This window comes from Chrysemys picta, chromosome 14 (assembly GCF_011386835.1).
Source record: "Chrysemys picta bellii isolate R12L10 chromosome 14, ASM1138683v2, whole genome shotgun sequence".
Classification (NCBI taxonomy): Eukaryota; Metazoa; Chordata; order Testudines; family Emydidae; genus Chrysemys; species Chrysemys picta.
In genome coordinates this window covers 39,159,996-39,178,470 of record NC_088804.1, presented here as the reverse complement: position 1 = coordinate 39,178,470, position 18,475 = coordinate 39,159,996, and the positions used below count along the sequence as shown (strand labels likewise).

General features: G+C 49.9%; 1 protein-coding gene across 1 annotated transcript in view; it reads left to right on the top strand.

Annotated features, from left to right (window-relative positions):
* Window positions 1-4,620: 4,620 nt before the first annotated feature.
* LOC101942456 (meckelin-like) overlaps window positions 4,621-18,475 on the top strand; it is a 32,136-nt gene continuing 18,281 nt past the window's right edge. Inside the window, exons 1-9 of the mRNA XM_065567294.1 lie at window positions 4,621-4,880; window positions 5,479-5,543; window positions 6,349-6,414; window positions 8,165-8,265; window positions 9,029-9,101; window positions 9,543-9,620; window positions 11,283-11,348; window positions 12,016-12,157; window positions 17,149-17,266. Coding sequence (XP_065423366.1) covers window positions 4,700-4,880; window positions 5,479-5,543; window positions 6,349-6,414; window positions 8,165-8,265; window positions 9,029-9,101; window positions 9,543-9,620; window positions 11,283-11,348; window positions 12,016-12,157; window positions 17,149-17,266 — 890 coding nt within the window. The 5' untranslated portion in view covers window positions 4,621-4,699. The remainder of the gene's footprint in view (window positions 4,881-5,478; window positions 5,544-6,348; window positions 6,415-8,164; window positions 8,266-9,028; window positions 9,102-9,542; window positions 9,621-11,282; window positions 11,349-12,015; window positions 12,158-17,148; window positions 17,267-18,475) is intronic.

The following is an 18,475-nucleotide window of genomic DNA, read 5'->3' as shown; positions in this document are numbered from 1 at the left end:
CTTGAGTACATGTTTAGACAACTTTGATATCGTTGTGAGGTCAATAGCTCCTTGCAGCACCAGATCTGCTTTAACTATCTACCCTTCCTGGAAGTACATCTTCCTTTTGAAGAAAAGAACTGCACCCGGGAGCCCATCAATGCATGTGCTACGTGCCTTCATAGGTTGGCATCAGGTGATGTAATCTACCAGCTGGCCATTAATGCCTTTTGCAGAGACAACAAAATTCTCTGTGCCCACATGGGGGAAACGAATACTTTTAAATCCCAGGTAAATACAGGTTATTGTTTAGAGGTGACTTGCAATGGGGAAAGTGTATTGTATCCCCTTGTTTAGTTTATGTGTAGAGGGAAGACTTAAATGGGTTGTTTTAAAACTTTTTATTTTGTTAGGGGGGGTTATTTTCTGGTTTTTGTTTAGAAATATTAGGACTGTCTTCCTTGTTTTTGCTGGATCGTTCCTTGGATGTGTCAGGGATGTTGACTGGGAACTTTTTCAGTTGGGTGGGCACTGGCTGTTTAACAAAGAGAACTTTCCCTCAAGCATTTCAGTTTAAAAAGACATTGACCATTTTAGAGATCAAATACTCTGGATAAAAATCACTTCCCATCTCCTTTAATCATGTTTCCCTCACCTGGTTGCCTCTAGTGTTATAACCTACTTGCACTCCAGTTGTCCACAGTCTTCCAGGTAAAAGAGGTTAAACAAACCTGCATTTCTAAAGTAGAACAGTTTTCAGGCTTTCTTTAAGCATCATAAGGAAGTAAAAAAATACATAAGCCCAACCCTTGGAATAAGGACAATTCTCTTCAGCCATGGGGATCTAAACCAATGTATAAATCAGAATAGCATGCCAGAAGAAAGCCACCAAAATTAGCAGAAGAGGGTGAAACACAGAGTATCCAGAATCTATTAATAGAACTGGGTGGAATTTTTTTTTCTCCGCAGAAAAATTTAGACTTTTCAGCAAAAAATCAAAATTAAAATTTTTCATCCAAAAGCTAAAAATTTCAGTTTGTAAATGTAGCCATGATCTATCTCCTGGGAGTTTTAGTTTGGATTTCTCTTTCCCATCTATGGACTGGGCTGGCCTGGCCTGGGCTTGCTGGCTGGACTACATCTCCCATGATGCACCATAGTATCCCCTCTTGCTGAGCCATTGCAGTGATCATTGAAGCCCCTGGCTGTGATGCAGCCAATTCCCATGAAGTACTTTTGGTGACATTTCCAAATCCACATTTTTAATCTGAAACCCCAAAACTTTTCAGTTTTCAGGTGCTCGGTTTTTCAATGAACAGTTACAATTTTCCATGGAAAGCAGTGGCTTTTGTGAAAAATTTTCTTTGATCAAAAATGGTCTGGACCAAAAAATTTTGACCAGCTTGTACCAATTACCTCATCAAGTATATCTATTTACAAGGGCAGGGCATGGTTCACTGGTAAAAGCTCAATTTTTCTATCAGAGTTGGTCAAAGAAAGGGTTGAAGTATGAAAACCTTTACTTTGAAACTCCATTTAAAAAAAAAAAAAGGTGAAATTGCAAGTTTGAAATTATTTTCCAGCCAGATCTTCTATCTAATCCAGGGGTCGGCAACGTTCGGCACGCGGCTCGCCAGGATAAGGACCCTAGCGGGCCGGGCCAGTTTATTTACCTGCTGACGCGGCAGGTTCGGCCGATTGCAGCCCCCACTGGCCGCGGTTCGCTGTCCCGGGTCAATGGGGGCGGTGGGAAGCCGCGGCCAGCACATCCCTCACCCGCGCCGCTTCCCGCTGCCCCCATTGGCCCGGGACGGTGAACCGCAGCGAATGGGGGCCGCGATCGGCTGAACCTGCCACGTCAGCAGGTAAATAAACTGGCCCGGTCCACCAGGGTGCTTACCCTGGCGAGCCACGTGCCAAACGTTGCCGACCCCAATCTAATCCATCTGCGTTTGTTCTATGATGTCCATTGCTGAGATATCATGGCATCTCTCACACTAAACTGGATGGGTAAGGAATGGTGTCCCTAGCCTCTGTTTGTCAGAGGATGGAGATGGATGGCAGGAGAGAGATCACTTGATCATTGCCTGTTGGTCCACTCCCTCTGGGGCACCTGGCATTGGCCACTGTCGGTAGACAGTATACTGGGCTAGATGGACCTTTGGTCTGACCCGGTACGGCCGTTCTTATGTTCTTATGAGTCAGAAGATCTGGGTTCAGTTTCTGTCTCGGCCACAGACTCCCTGTGTGACCTTGAGCGTGTCACTAAATCGCTCTGTGCCTCAGTTTCCCCAGCTGTAAAATGGGAATCAAAAGACTCCCTTTTGCTCACCCATTATCTGTCTTGTCTATTTAGATTGCAAGCTCTTCAGGGCAGGGGCTGTCTCTTACAGGGTGCATGCGTGCAGTGTCTGGCACCATGGGGCCCTGATCTCAGACAGGCCCCCTAGGCACTACCATAATCTCAAAATTAAATTATGATGATCCCCATTTTACAGCGATGCAGGTGACTGTCCGAGACCCCCCAGTGGATCCGGGGCAGAGCCAGGGATAGATTCCAAATCTCCCGACTCCCGTTCGGGTATCCTGTGCACTGGACCACACTTTCTTTCTTTAGAGTTTTTGAGACATTCTGCTTATACTGAGGTTTGGGGTGGGGGTGGGAGTGACTCTGTAGGCCTCCAGTGACCCCCAGCAGCAACGTCCGAGAACTAGCGGCATCACCTTGATTTCACCAGTCGTCTTTTTGTCAGTGTCTGTTGGCGAAATACTTGCTCGGCACAAAGATGTCGGTAAATATTGAACTGCAAAACCAGTATCCACAGCATTGCTGGCCAAAGTACTGGCAGAGGCCAGGATAGTGGAGCTGCTCTTTTAATCATCTCGTTGTTGCAGCAGTCTTATATTAATAGGTTTGTAGCCCCACCACGTGTCTGCTGAGGGAATTGCATGTCTATCTACTTAAGTTCCAGCAAATGTGGGGACCCCAGCAAATGTGCCTCATTTGATTCAGCAGTGACAACAGTGAATTGAATGGGCCAGCTATACATTTGGCACCATGCCACTGGCTTCATTCGGCGTTATGGCAGGGATGAATTTGGCCCAGCATCTGGTAAAGAGAGAGGCTTCGGGACCCTGATATACTAAATTGACCATAAGCCTACCTTCAGTCAGTGAGGCTGAAAGAGTCTAACTGAGAACCAAGGCAGGTTTCAAGGGAAAGAATCTTGACAGGCAGATGTGGTCTCGACCTCTCCAGATTGTAAATGTTTCATATTTAAGAGTCTCGTGGAGGATGTGTTAATACAGTAAATGCTATTGCTTCATGAAATAGATGAATAAAGGCGGAGTACATCTGAACAAGTATGAATCAGTGAGTTTATTCCTGATCCTTCACGGTCTCTTGGTAACACTCTGCATTTCTCTCTCTTTGTCTGGGCTTCTCTCTGCATTACTGTCCTGTTTCCCTATTCTTTAAGCTCCACTTTCACTACCGTCGCCTGCCTCTCCACTCATGCTTTGATACACATAGAGCAGAATATGTACTCTCCTTCGGAACTGACCTGAGTCTTAGATCAGGGGTCAACCTTTCAGAAGTGGTGTGCCGAGTCTTCATTTATTCACTCTAATTTAAGGTTTCGCGTGCCAGTAATACATTTTAATGTTTTTAGAAGGTCTCTTTCTATAAGATATAACTAAACTATTGTTGTATGTAAAGTAAATAAGGTTTTTAAAATGTTTAAGAAGCTTCATTTAAAATTAAAATGCCGAGCCCCCCGGACCGGTGGCCAGGACCGCAGTGTGAGTGCCACTGAAACTCAGCTCACGTGCCGCCTTTGGCACGCATGCCATAGGTTGCCTACCTCTGTCTTAGATTAATAAAAACAAGAAAGAACAAAAGTAAAGTCTCCAGGAGAGAGTACAGTGTGTGTGTCCGTCCTCTGTAACAAGCTGCTGCAGCTGTGAGAACAAACTGGCTGCTGTCTCTGCAGACTGGCAGGCTTCTTAAAGAGGCAACCGTCCCATTCTCAAGCTGAATACCCCATATCCTTCTCACCCCCAACTTCCTCTGACTTCCCCCACTACCTCTAAGAGTCATATTCCAGCTCCAACATTCTTTCCTAAGAGAAGACTCATAAACATAAACCCCCTACCTGTGAAGTAACTGAATGGTGAAAGCCAGAGAACAGGCCGTTTAGAGAGGAGATATTATTCTCCTCTCCATTACAAGCAAATGCAAGATTCTAAGGAAGGGGCAAGGCAGATACAGATTTTACATTTGCATTTTACTAAACCCATTTCCTGTGTAAAAAAAGCAACAACCCCTCCGTGTTAGGATCCTTACAATAGCAGTCAGCTGTTGCATTGTGTATCTGTCCCAGGCACCTAGGGCCAGGGTGTTGTGTTAGTCGCATGCCTGATTAACTGTGCAAGTTGCACTGCTGCTGTTTGCTCCCCTCCCCGGCCCAAAGATCTGATTGTCCTTGAGTTGGTAGTTCCAGCTCTCAGCCTCCCGTCCCCAAGTCTGCACTCACTGAAGAGGGAAGTCTCAGCTGTGTTTTCAGTTACCCCAGGCACATGCTGAATGAAGCAGGTTTTCTGTTGTGTAACACAAGTGGCCAGTGCTAGTAACCATGGAGGCTGTATCCACACACACAGCCAGCAAGAGGCGAAGGGCTTTGGAAGAAGCTCAGCAGACGTCCGCTGGAGCTCAGTAAAAATGTCTCGCTTTTTAGCGGGCTACTCTTTGCTCTCTGTCTGGCTGCTTTACCCTCTTGGTTGCTCTGCCCAAACAGAGAGCAGCACCACCCCACCAGGGAACTGTGGCCCCAGCCAGTTCCTCGACACCGAGGCGTTTCAGTGCAGCCCGTGTGGGGAGCCCCTGGTGAAAAGCCCTACAGGTGAGTGGGAGCTGGCTATGCCGAATGCTTGAAAACTGATTGATTTAAGGGTGGCCCTGAGCCAAACACCCCAGAACTTTGGAGCTGACTTTTGCAGCTGGCCCACAGCTCTGTAATGGGCCAAACCTCCGATCTGTCGGCCCGGGGAGGGTGTTTTGAAACCTAGATCCAAATGTTGCGACTTGAGCCTGTCTGCTTTAAAAAACACATGCACAATGGAAAGCCTGTCTGCGTCCCTGGCTATGCGTTCCTGCCATGCGTTCGTGCAGGAGCTCCAATCGCAGAGGAAACGAAGCCAGCCCAGCCCAGGGCTCCTTCGTCTCTTCTGGCTAATGCTGGTCAGTCTGTATTGACTCTACCAGCTGGAGGCTGCATGCCGGAGTGGCGTGAAATCATTGGCAGAGTTCCCCACAGCTCCAGTGACTCACCATACTTGCTCTGGGTATGTGTGGCCTACCACAGTGAAGACCTGAGCAGGGTCAGGCTCCAACTTTGGATGCTTTTAGACAACGTTGGGTGCTCCCAGAGCTGACCACGCGGTAACCTGGCCACTCCAGCTCCCGCCTTCCGCAGCTGCTGATGCTCCTCTGTTTTCCAGGCCTGCGCTGTGTCTGTGCTGACAGCCGGAACGTGACAGGCCAGGCGGCGGAGTGCAATGCTTGTGTAGGTGCAAATCGGGATGCTAATCGGCCCTTCTCCCTGTCTTGGTATGCCTACGCTGCAATCAGAGATGTGCAGTACATGGAGATGACATACCGGAGCTAACTTGGCTCTAGCTCGCTCCAGGAACAATTGCAGTGAAGCCATGGCAGCACTGGCTGTGGGGCCCCACCCAGAAACCTGGGGAGGTTCTCCAGTGGCTACCCTGTGCTGCTGCTGCTTCTCCGCCATTGTTATTCGATCTAGCTAGACCAGGGGTGGGCAAACTTTTTGGCCTGAGGGCCACGTCGGGCTTCCGAAACTGTATGGAGGGACGGGTAGGGAAGGCTGTGCCTCCCCAGACAGCCTGGCCCCCGCCCCTTATCCGCCCCCTCCCACTTCCTGCCCCCTGACTGCCCCCCTCAGAACCCCCGACCCATCCAACCCCCCCCCGCTCCTTGTCCCCTAACCGCCCCCGCTGGGACCCCGACCCATCCAACCCCCCTCCCCCCCGCTCCTTGTCCCCTAACCGCCCCTCCTGGGACCCCACCCCGTCCCCTGCTGCCCAGCAGGAGCTCACAGCCCTGCCTCCCAGAGCGCTGGCAGCACGCACGGCGAGCTGAGGCTGCGGGGAAGGGGGGACAGCAGGGGAGGGGCCGGGGGCTAGCCTCCCCGGCCGGGAGCTCAAGGGCCGTAGTTTGACCACCTCTGAGCTAGACCAAAGCTAGCTTGTGCATGCTACCAACATGTCACAGCTCTGACTGCCGTGTAGACAGACCCTCAGTGTTACCAAGACCCTTCTGCAGCCAGAATATTCTCTTCCACGCAGAGTTCCCGGCAGTCCGCCTCGCTCTGGGAGGCCACCTTCCTTGATGGCAGTTTTCTGGCTTGTAATGTAAGTAATGTTGCTGCTACCCTCTTGGGCTGTTTCCTCTCCCTTTAGAGAAGAAGGATGGTCTAGTGGTTAGGGAGCTAGAGTGGGACTCAGGAGACCTGGGCTTCAGTTCCCTGCTTTGCCACAGGCTTTCTGTCTGACTTCGGGCAAATCACTTAGTTGCTCTGTGCCTCATTTTGCCCCCTGTAAAATGGGAATAACAGTCCTGCCTCACAATGTGTTAGGAGGGTAAATGTTATGAGGCACTCATATACTACAGGGAGGGGCTATGTAAGTTCCTGAAACAGTGTTTGTAGCAAGGGTTCTATTGTCCAAGCGCTCTCTTTTGCATGTAGGAAGTCTGCGCGCAGAGGGGGTGGGCTGGGATTGAAGGGATCCAAGATGGAGGCGCTCAGACAGGGAGGTACATTCTGCTTTCTCCCATGGAGATTTTCTTTTTTGTCTGTCTTTGTGCACATTGGAAAACATAATCCCAACTATATGTATAAAATGATGGGGTCTAAATGAGCTGTTACCACTCAAGAAAGAGATCTTGGAGTCACTGTGGATAGTTCTCTGAAAACATCCACTCGATGTGCAGCGGCAGTCAAAAATGCAAACTGAATGTTGGGACTCATTAAGAAAGGGATAGATAATAAGACAGAAAATATCATATTCCCTCTATATAAATCCAGGGTACACCCATATCTTGAATACTGCGGGCAGATGTGGTCACCCCATCTCAAAAAAGATATACTGGAATTGGAAAAGGTTCAGAAAAGGGCAACAAAAATGATTAGGGGTATGGAATGGCTTCTGTAGGAGGAGAGATTAATAAGACTGGGACTTTTCAGCTTGGAAAAGAGACGACTAAGTGGGGATATGATAGAGGTCTATAAAATCATGACTGGTGTGGAGAAAGTAAATAAGGAAGTGTTATTTACTCCTCATAACACAAGAACTAGGGATCTCTCATATCACAAAAACTAGGGGTCACCAAATGAAATTAATAGGCAGCAGGTTTAAAACAAACAAAAGGAGGTATTCACACAATGCACAGTCAACCTGCGGAACTCGTTGGCAGAGGATGTTGTGAAGGCCAAGTCTATGACAAGGTTCAAAAAAGAACTACACCTCTACCTCGATATAACGCTGTCCTCGGGAGCCAAAAAATCTTACCGCGTTATAGGTGAAACCGTGTTATATTGAACTTGCTTTGATCCACTGGAGTGCGCAGCCCCGTCCCCCAGGAGCACTGCTTTGCGGTGTTATATCCGAATTCGTGTTATGTCGGGTCACGTTATATCGAGGTAGAGGTGGAGATAAATTCATGGAGGATAGGTCCATCAATGGCTATTAGCCAGGATGGACAGGGATCCATCTGTTTGCCAGAAGCTGGGAATGGGCGACAGGGAATGGATCACTTGATGATTATCTGTTCTGTTCATTCCCTCTGGGGCACCTGTCACTGGTCACTGTCGGCAGACGGATCCTGGGCTAGATGGACCTTCGGTCTGACCCAGTCTGGCTGTTCTTAACTTGTTAATTTAAAAGCAAAGCCACCTAGACTGAAACTGCAGGTTTAAGGCCTTGTCTCCACTCAAGAGTTATATTGCTTGAGCTCTACAGGTGTAACGATGCCCAGGCTGGTATGGCTATTCCTGTAGGGGAAGGGGAATAAGCTGTAACTGTGCCCGCGCTAGGGATTGTACGGGGATAACTCACACGTTGTTCTCTTGCTCCGACCCTGCCTTAATTGCGCTCTCCCTAGAACTCTTGCAACCTGACTGCCTGCGAGCTCCTGACCAACGCGGTCATTCTGAACGCCTTCTCCTTGGAAACCCGGGCCTACGACCTGTATGCAAAGGCTACGTGAGTCCCACTGTGCCTGCAGAACTGGGTGACAAGCTGCTACTGCTGGAAGTGAATTGAGTGCCAGGCTGACGGCGGAGGCCGAAGCTGTCTGGCTACAGCAGGAGAGCAGCAAAATCATGGCTTGATCATGCAGAGAACATGCAAGAGCATCCTTACCTAGCGTGATCCTTGAATGAATTGATCCTTATGCCATCCATCCATGGGATTTTTGTTTTGGCCAGAATGGGCAATGGAAGCTCTTCTATTATATTACTCTCCCCTGCTCCCATTAACCTAGACCTTAACCTAGAAGGTACCACCACTCGGGTGAGAAGAGGTAGTTCAGTCTTCATGGCTTTTTAAACAGGTGTCTCTGCTGAGGATATCAGCAAAATTGACAATGAGGTGTCCACATCATCACTGGCGCTATCGCCTTGCATGTGGGTGGGGGGAATAAGATCAGTTCACTCACCGAACAGCCATCAGAAGGTAACGAATCCTGGTCTCTCCTGACATCATCTAGACGCAAAATGGTGGCCTAGAGGTGAAAGTTTGGACAAAGCCTGAGTGAAAGTCCTGTAGGGGACATTCCTATATTGGCAGGGAGATGGACGGGATGGGACCCAATGTCTAATAGAGCTTTGCTCCAGGTAATTTAAAAACCAGCACTCTCCTGATTATCCAGACTGCTTGGGAGACACCAAGGATGTTTAGATTATCACTGTTTATATTTATTTATTTATTTATTTCATGGAGAAATATGATTTGATTTTCTTTTCAGAAGCCAGAACCTTCCAAAGCTGTTTTATAGCAACCCAGGGCTGCCTCCGCTCTCCTTTGGGAAGAACTCCAAGGTAAATCACGGCTGTTGCACAGACAGACATACAGAGCCATCTGTATGAATTAAGACAAGAAATAATACGTGTTCTTTATTAATTAACCCCAGTCTCGTTCCTGCCATCTCTCGAGAACCTCCCTGTCTTCACTTTCATCCTAAACTGCTGTGCTTGGGGCATTGTACCCTTTACTGGTCTTGTTTGGTGTCCACGCAGAGTCCTGGACAGCTCAAGTTGCCTCTCTTTGTAGGAGATTCTGCTGCTGTAAACTTACTTTACTGAACAAGCTGAACTGGGAGCTCAGAATAAACTCCTCCTTAAACCTTCACTTAGCTAAAACAAAGGGTGTTCGAAATGAAATCTGCTTGCACTTGGGCATGGAAAAACCTTAGACTTGCCAAGCTCTTCTGCAAAGTTTTGTACTTGATGATTGTACTTCCTCTTCCCCACCCTGACCAGATCAATTTTAAGCTTGTAAAGTACGATGCCCGAGGAAACTTCTTAGGCTGGGAGGATGTGACGGGTGGCACTTTGCAGGTGAGTTAATTTCATTTTCTCCTGGCTGTGGTATGTAACCAGTGCTGGGATTCAGTTGCTAGAACTAGGGGCTGGAGGGGCGACTTTAATTTAGTCTGATCCACCAACAGTAGTGGAACTGTGGCCCCCTTTTGAACCACTGGCTCTCTGCAGCCATGTAATAATTCCTGCTGGGGCATGAGCATGGACACAGTGAGAACAAGGTGGCGGAAGAATCATAAACAAAAGGGGATGATCAAAATCAGCATATCAAGTTGAGGGGGGGGGTATTCCAGGGGTATCCTAAGGGCTGGTGTTAGGGGCCCTCTTATTCAACAGCTTCATTTAAGACCTAGAAGGGGGAGTTACCGGCACGATGATGAAAACTGCAGGTCATATTAAATTAGGAGGAACTACAATCAGGACAGAGATGTAACCCAAAGGGGCCTGGAGAGATTAGGAGCATGGTACAGATATTTAATGGGAGGGACAAACCCAGAAAGCAGGGATGTAGCAGTAGAGGTGACAGTGGGCAGTAAATTAGAGAGGAGTTCCCAATGTGGGAGGGGCGAGGGCCAGCAGAGTTTTAGAGGGCTGCACGGGCAGAGGCTGCACACCACAGACCGGAGGGGGGACGGGCTGTCTTCATACACCCCTGTGGAGATAATTACCAGTTACTGATGATAAATTGGAGAAGCCACAAAAATACACTGGGGGCTGGAAAGGCTAACTGCTGAGTGAAGATCACAAGTACAAAGTACGTCCAGCCTGGCGAAGGGGCACGTAAGTGCAAACGTGTGCCTGGTGTCACACTAAAGGGGAGTTAGTTAGGCTGGGACAATGGCGTTTAACTAGAAGAGAATTGAAGTTGCACTAGAGAGGAAGGATAGTCAGGTGGGTGGAGCATTAACCTAGGACTTGGGAGACCTGGGTTCAGGTGTCTCTTCTGTCATAGACTGCCAGTGCCATCTTCTCTCTGTCTCAGTTCCCACCTGTGCAATGGGGATTACTGCCCTGCCTCCCAAGGAGGAGTTGTGGGGATAAATTCAGTGAAAGGATTGCGAGATGCCCGGGCACGACAGGAATAGGAGCTATGTAAGATCGCTCTCTAAGGGGTAATGGGCTGAAAGTGGGAGCTGACTATCTCAGACCTCTCCTTGTGGCAGTCTCACAAGGGAAGTGGTGGAAGCGCCGATGCCTGGGACCTTTAAACTAGATGGGATAAAACAGTAGAAAATCAATAGCAGGGAATGATCCTGCATTGGCCGGAAGATGTGGGGAAGGCTCCGGGTATAACTTATATGGCTGTTTAGAGGTGGTATGCAGAGTGATCAATGTTAATGGGAGCACACTGGGTGTCCGCACCGAGGGGATAATAGAGGCCAGAGAGAGGGGAGAAAGTGAACCCCGCACTGAAACGTGTGTCGCATACCCACTTTCCCCTTTTTCTGCTTCTGGGAAGCTCCACCCCCACCGCTGATCACCCTATGGCATGCAGGCTCTGGGTCAGGGTGTAGTCTGAAGCTGTCTCCTCAGCTGGTGACAGCACCAAGCCTACACACAGCCGGTGGTCTCATAGCAATGGCCCCAGGAGTGCAGAGATGTCCCAGAAAGCAGGGTTGGGAATCTCTGGTGCATGTCACCACCGCCTGGTCTCAGTGCCTTTCCTCATCCCCCTGCTAGCTCTGTGCAGACCGTCAGAGCGCACTCGATGCTGCCTACTCCTTTGGGACATCCTACGAACAGTCTGTAAGTTACAGTTGCGTCTTCCTTGCCATTCCCCCACCCCCCTTCTCATGTGCTGAACGAGCACTAAACGGGGGGCTGGGCTGGTTGTTTGCGGCAGTAATTGCATGGAGGCATTGCAATGAAACTCCATGATAAGTCACTGGGTTCCCAGAGCTAGCGATTTATTTTCCTCCCTTGTACCCAAGACTCTTCCGCCCCCCGAGGTTAATGAATTTTGAAATAATGCTCAATCTTTTCATGGTCTTTACAGTCAGACACTGCTGTTTAATACGTCTGTGTCTGTATGCCAGCACTGGGGATCTGGGAATCTAGTCTCTGCCCTGACACAGATTGTCTCTGGGCCCTTGGGTGAGTTGCTTATCTGGCTGGCTTTGACATTCCCTGTGTCCTGGGAATCCCCAGGCCGGGAATGAGTCTCGTCAAGCCGAACTGAATAGGAGAGGAGAATTTTCCTCTGAGGGCCAGATTTTCAAAAGAGACCAGAACGTAATCCAAGAGGCTGAATATCCCCCAAATCCCAGGCAGTAAATGTTAGTGGAAATCGCAGGGTCTTTTTCTGCTTAAAAATGGAACAAGTCTCTGCGGTGCAGATAAAGCTGCATCTGGGCAAAGGAGGGCTAATTACACGGCATCTTTGTTATAGCATCGTCGTGGTTTTATTTTACAGTGCGCTGTACAGGTGTCCAACCTGCTGCGACGAGTCCCTGAGCCCATATTTTACGAGATGTTCCTGCAGTTCTCCAATGACCAGGGGAACTGGCTGTGGCCAGTCCCTGTAGCGAATCCCCAGCTGCAGCTGAATAGCCCGGGTGAGATTCTCTATTGGCGAGAGCGTTGGTTTCCCTGTCTCAATTTTCTTTTGCTTCTCAGCTTTAAACATGTCTCTGTGAATCCTAATATTTCTGTTTAGCTGGGAAGGATCCCCAGCTACTTCCAGCCACAGCGAGAAGCAGTGCTGGAGCTCGTTAGCCGAGTACCTGTTCTGCTAAGCGCTCAGGCAGGACTAATGAAGCCTTGTAAGGCAATGGGCTTAGCTCAGACTGCCTGGTTTGCTTTGACATTTACGCTCCACAGGCCTGCTCTTAACGAGCAGGGATCCAGCAAATCTGCAGGAAAAAGACGGAACAGGTGTCATTTTGCACCAGCGAGTGTGCGAGTCATGGCAGTCTGTTAGCTGGCCATCTAAAGGCCTCAGTTGTTCACAGACAGGTGGTGTGGTGTAGTGGCTAGTGCATGGGACTCTGAGTCAGCAGATCTAATCCTGGCACTGCCCCGGTTCCCTATGGCTTTGGGCAAATCACTTAGGCCGAAATGTTCAAAAGCAGTCTCTAATTCTGGGTGCCTCCAGTTTTGGGCACCCAACTGGAGACACCTAGAACCCTGTCTATTCACTCAAGACGAGAGGAGCTGTTGCTGCTTAACACCTAATTGTCTCCAGATGGGCTCCTGAAAGTCATCGATAGCCATGTTGGTCTGATTCCCATTTCTCAGATGAGCAAACAGAGGGGGGGGGGGGGGCATGGTCATTTCCCCACAAGGCTGAATTTGTCAGTGTTTGCAAAGCAGCATTTAAAAAAAAAATCTTTGCACATAAAAGGCGACGCTGAACCCCCGCCCCTGTCCCCGCTGGAGCTCAACGATTAAATGCTCTGTTCAGGTGATCATCTGCCCCAGGCCTTTGGTGCTACTTGTTGCACGACTCCTGTGACAAAAAGAGGACATTGTCCTGTGTCCTTATTATAACCTGCAGGGAGCAAAGTGCTTCGGTAGAGCCAGGGAACAGAATGTAACAGCCCGTGTTCAGTGTGTGAGCTGTGTTTTACTGGCTAACCACAGGACCCAGCCTTCCCAAAATCAGGGATATTTAGTCACCCATAATGCCAGTATTAGCCCCAAGGCTTTGGTGCCCACACCTCCCATTCCTGATGCTGGCTGGGCAACTGACCTGGCACCGTGGTAGCTGCATAGAGGTTGCTGTGATTATTAGTGAACAGATAACGGAAGGGACCCAGTGGTAAAGCTGGTATGGAGGTGCGGGAGGGGGAGCAGTTAATAACAGATTTGGCATGAGGATCGCACAAAGGCCTCCTGGATGCAGGGAGGAGAGAGACGCTCTATTGCCCTGATTCAGCAAAGCACTCAAGCACAGGGGTAAGTTCACTGAGCGGTTTCTATACTACAGAGTTACGTTGACATAAAGCAGCTTATTTTGACCTAACTCTGTAAGCCAGTGGTCCCTAAACTTTTAAGGTTGTGCCCCCCTTACCCTTGTCTACGCTCCCCCCCCCCCGAACCGGGGCTAAGAGCTGGGGGGGGGGGCAGACAGGGGTAAGGGGGCTGAGGCAGGGGGCCGGGTCTGGGGCCAGGGACAGAGCCGTGGCCGGGAGCTGGGGCTGGGGTTGGGGCCTGGAGCGGAGCCGTGGCCAGAGCAGAGCTGGGGGCAAGGTTGGGAGGCGCTCCCTCCCCGCCCAGGCTCCACCGCATCCCCCCGAATGTTCCTAGGGGGGCATGCCCCACAGTTTGGGGATCTTTGCTGTAAGCATCTACACTAAAATATATCTCCCTATGCAGGGCTTTGGAGCTGTGCTCCGGCTCCGCTCCAGCTCCAGGCAAAAACCTACTGCTCCGGAGCTGCTCTGCGCTCCAGCTCCAGGCTCTGCTCCAAAGCCTGTCCCCGTGTAACTCGCCTACTACACCGACTTAATAACTCCAGCTCTGCAAGAGGCAGAACGCTTAGGTCAACATAGTTAGGTCGATGCAGTGTCAGTGTAGACACTGCATTGCTTCCATTGATGGTTGCTGCCTTTCAGAGGCCATCCCACAATGGGGGATCAATTTATGTAGCGATGCGGACAGCTTGGCTAATCGGTATCTGGGCGGGGGATGGGCACAAATAATACCTGTGGGGTTGTTAGGATTTTACATCCCTGCCCTTTTGCTTAGCTTGTGCTGCACCAATAGCCGTTAGCCATGTGATGAAATGTTACCTGTTTTCACTGACCACTCCGCCGGCAAGTTAATTCTGGGCTGCTTCTATCACATGGCCAAGTCTTGTGCAGCTGATCCATCATACCCGTTCCCCTGTTCAAGCTCGTTTGCTATTTCTCCACAGGTGGCATCCCCATAGGCTCGTGTCTGGCCCAAGCACACAGTCTATTGGCCCCCGCTTTTGTGCCTTGACCTGGTGACCCTACATTTCATTCTCATGCACAGATCACACAGTTGGTTGTTGTGTGGATTATTCCCTGTCAAATCCTATTTCTTTGTGTAAGGAGTGATTGGGAGGCAGCAGTATGTTCCAGCCCGTTAGGCTTTAGTGGTTTAAAAATGGAGTCATGAATCTTAAGACCTTTATCTGCTTGAAATAGACGTAGGAAAGACTTTTCAGACTCACTTTATGCCCCTGGAATTTGAAACTGGCCTCCCTTGTCTGGAAGAGCGTCTCCTGCTGGCTAGGGCTTTGGCTGTGAAACCGATGCTGCTCAGTGAAAAAGGCCAGCCCTGTGTAATTAATGAAACCTTTCTCTATTCAAATTGAAAACCTTTAAAATGCAATTTACTCTCACAAAACTGTGTCTCCAATTGGGTGCCTAATTTGCATGCACAATTACCATATGCCAATTAGGTATTGGCATGCAAGTAGCTAGCTGGCCATTTGAACCAATACACAGGTTGCTTGCGCAATCCTTCTACTGCAAGCTCCAATCACGCTTGATTCTCAGACATTAGCGCAATGCGGGTGTGTTTAGGATTTATCATCTCAATTTGATCGTTTTTTCCTATTGCTATTTTGCAGACAGGAAATTTTTGTGAAGTGATTTTCCTGAAGACACTGTAGTTTAGTGCCTCAGACATAGGACTGAGCATGGGCGGTGGGTAGCATAGGCAGGGGAAGGCGGTGCCCTCCCCAAACAGCCTTGCATGGCCGTGCCCACACTCCGTCCCAAAGTTCGCTCTTGTCTACTTCCAGTTCCTTTCCCACTCTGGGTGCGCTGGGACTGGGACCACGCTGCACCACCCCTCTATCTACCTGGTGCTGGGGGTGCTCCGGGGCTGGGGGCGCTTCAGCTGCTCTGCCCATCTGCCTGGTGCTCCAGGGCAGGGGCTGCTCCATCTGCCTGGTGTGCTGGGGTTTGGGCCACGCCACCCGCCTGCCTGGCGCTCCGGGGCTGCGGTGTGTGTGTGTGCTCTGGGCGAGGGGGGGGTAGAAGGGCAGTGGGAGAGGGCTAGCCTCCCCCCAATGGCACGTTCACCCGCCGCCCATGGGACTGAGAGTCAAAAGACCAAGATTCTAATCCTGGTTCTGATACTGACGTCGTTGGTCCAATAAAAGGTATTACCTCACCCATCTTGTCTCTCTAATATCATGGACTCGACATAATTACACCTACACTGCAGACTGATGTGTGAGAACTTGGGCAAGTCCCTCGGGTCTGGATTTTCAGACCCATCACTGTGCAAAAATGGTGGCATACTTATCATCAGTTCCAGTCTTTCTAGTCACTTGCATGCATAATTAGCATATTTGCACATGCAATTATGGTAAATGTGCACACAATTTAGGCACACAAATGTGTGTGCATTTTTGAATCTGCTTTTGTGCCTGGAGGAGTCTGAAACTCTTGCCCTTAATATCTCTGAAGCACAGACTGCCCATCTGTAAATGGGGGATGATGCTATGTATACCTGTCTCCTAGGGAGGTGATCTGGAATAGTTATAACAACATTCGTAAGGGGCTAAATGAGAGCAAAGTAACATTAAGGCCAGCTAGTGGTAGGGGTGGGGGATCCTACTCCCAGCCCCTTTGCCCTCTAGGGGAGCCCTTTGCCTAAGCGAATGCAATGCATTTTGGATTCCACTTGTCCAAGTGGTGCGGGTTTGTTTGGTTTGGTTTTGCAAATGCAGAAATTCTCATACCAAATGTGACCTTTTGTGCTGAAGTTTGTGAACTTGAAAACAGACAAGTTTCATTTAAAAAAAAAAATTGTTACATATTGTCCACCTCTTATATCTGGTAAGGAACCTGGGTCGGTTACCAGCTTCCTCACTACATTGATTTTGGTTTGGATTTGTCCTTATGGAGTTCTGCAAAAGGAATCAAAGCAAATTCAATCCTGCAAACTCTTAGGCATGCTTAGAATTTTACTCCAGCGAGTCTACATTGACTCCTATGGGATTGCTCTAGGGGCTATGCAGGCACGTAAAGTGCCTTCAGAATCTGCCCGAAAGCCACAGATCAGGCAGACTAAATCCATGCCGGAGGGAGAGATGATTTATTGCTATCAAAAAGCAGGACATTGTGCCATTCTCATTCCAGTTCGAGGGCTATACTAGAATTCTGCTACTACTGGGACTCAGGAGACGTGGATTCTATTCCTGGCTCTGGTGCTTGCCACCTGAGTGACCTTGGGGGAATCTCTTCACTGCCTCAGTTTCTCCATCTGTAAAATGGGGATATCGACACTGACCTCCTTTGTAAAGCACTTTGAGATCGACTGATGAGAGCTAGGTAGTAGTAGTAGTCTTATTACCAATGAACAGGCTGATGGGCGGGATGTGATAAGGCTGGTTATAAGGATGTGTAAGTTGTCTTGGAGCAGATGTGCGTTCTCATCCCTGGTTCTTCAGAAGTTGGGTGTGCAGCTAGCTGGCATTTATGGTGTCTCTGTAAATAGGTAGCTCAGTGCTCATTACGTTTGCAGCCCTTCTCTGAGATTGCATCTTGGTTGACTGCCCTGGCGACCAGAAATGGTGCGTCTGTGTATGCAGCTAACCCTCCTCTCTGCTTGTTTCTTTCAGCCTCCCTGAGCTCTCAGAGGCTAAGAAGATTCTTTCTGGTTGATGGGCTCTCGGGCAGGCAAGGGAACCTATCCAATCAACCAGCATCTGTCACGTTGGCAGCAGGGCTGCTCCTAAGGTAAAGGGCATGGACAGGCCACTGGGGCAGTCAACGGTTCAGCCTCTTTGACTGCTATCAGTTTTTGTTCCCCCACGTTTGTCACAAAGAAGGGATGTTACAGGCGTTTCTCCAGGAAAATTAGGTACAGTGTGGCTGGCTCTGTAGTAGGGCAAGCCCCGGAGCACAAAGAATTCAGAGACTGACGGGGGTAGGTGGTTCAATCACCTTTCTTCTCTGGCATCAGGAAGAGATTGAACCCTGCAATGTGTCAGGATCCCGCGGGTTAAAATATAAGGACTGGCCCTTTAATTAGAATGCTGGGATTTGTAGCTCCACAGCTAGTGGGCAGAGAGAGAGAGACACACACACACAGCTAGGTGGAGCCAGAGAGCCCCGAGGTAAGGTGCATGGACCTACCCTACCATATACAGGGCCGGCTCCAGGCACCAGCCGACCAAGCACGTGCTTGGGGCGGCACCTTGGGCTGGGGCGGCGCTCAGGTTTTTATTAATTTATTTATTGGGCGGGGGTTGGCGCGGCGCGGCGCTGGGGGGGGGCGGGAGCTGGCGCTCGGAGGAGGGGCGGGGGTTGGCGCGGCGCGGCGTGGCGTTGAGGGGGCGGGGGCTGGCGCTCGGAGGAGGGGCGGGGGTTGGCGCGGTGCTCAGAGGGGGGCGTGGCTTCGGGCGGCGTGGCGTTCTGGGGGGCGGGGATTCAGGCGACGTGGTGCTGGGGGGGCAGGGATTTCGGCGGCACTGAGGGGGGGTACGGCGGCGCGGCATGGCGCTCGCGGGGCAGGGGGGGGCGGCACTCTTCTTTTTTGCGTGGGGCGGCAAAAAAATTAGAGCCGGCCCTGACCATATATGTAGGGTGACCAGACAGCAAGTGTGAAAAATCGGGACAGAGGGTGGGGGGGGGTAATAGGAACCCATATTAAAAAAAGCCCCAAATATCGGGACTATAAAATCGGGACATCTAGTCACCCTACATATATGACCCGCCTACTAGGTAATGACCAATAAAGGCATCTTTGTGGAATATGTGTCTAGGTCTTGGTCTGCTCCGTGCAATGTGATTAGTGCCCCCAGCCAAGCACTGAGTGAGATCCACCAGCCAGTAGGCTCCCAGGATAAAGTCCCAGCATGCTCTGTGGCAGTCTCAGTGCACTTTGCTTCCACCTAACCTGGGGACTTTGCACAGCCCCGTGCCTGGTGCCCACAGGCTACCAGA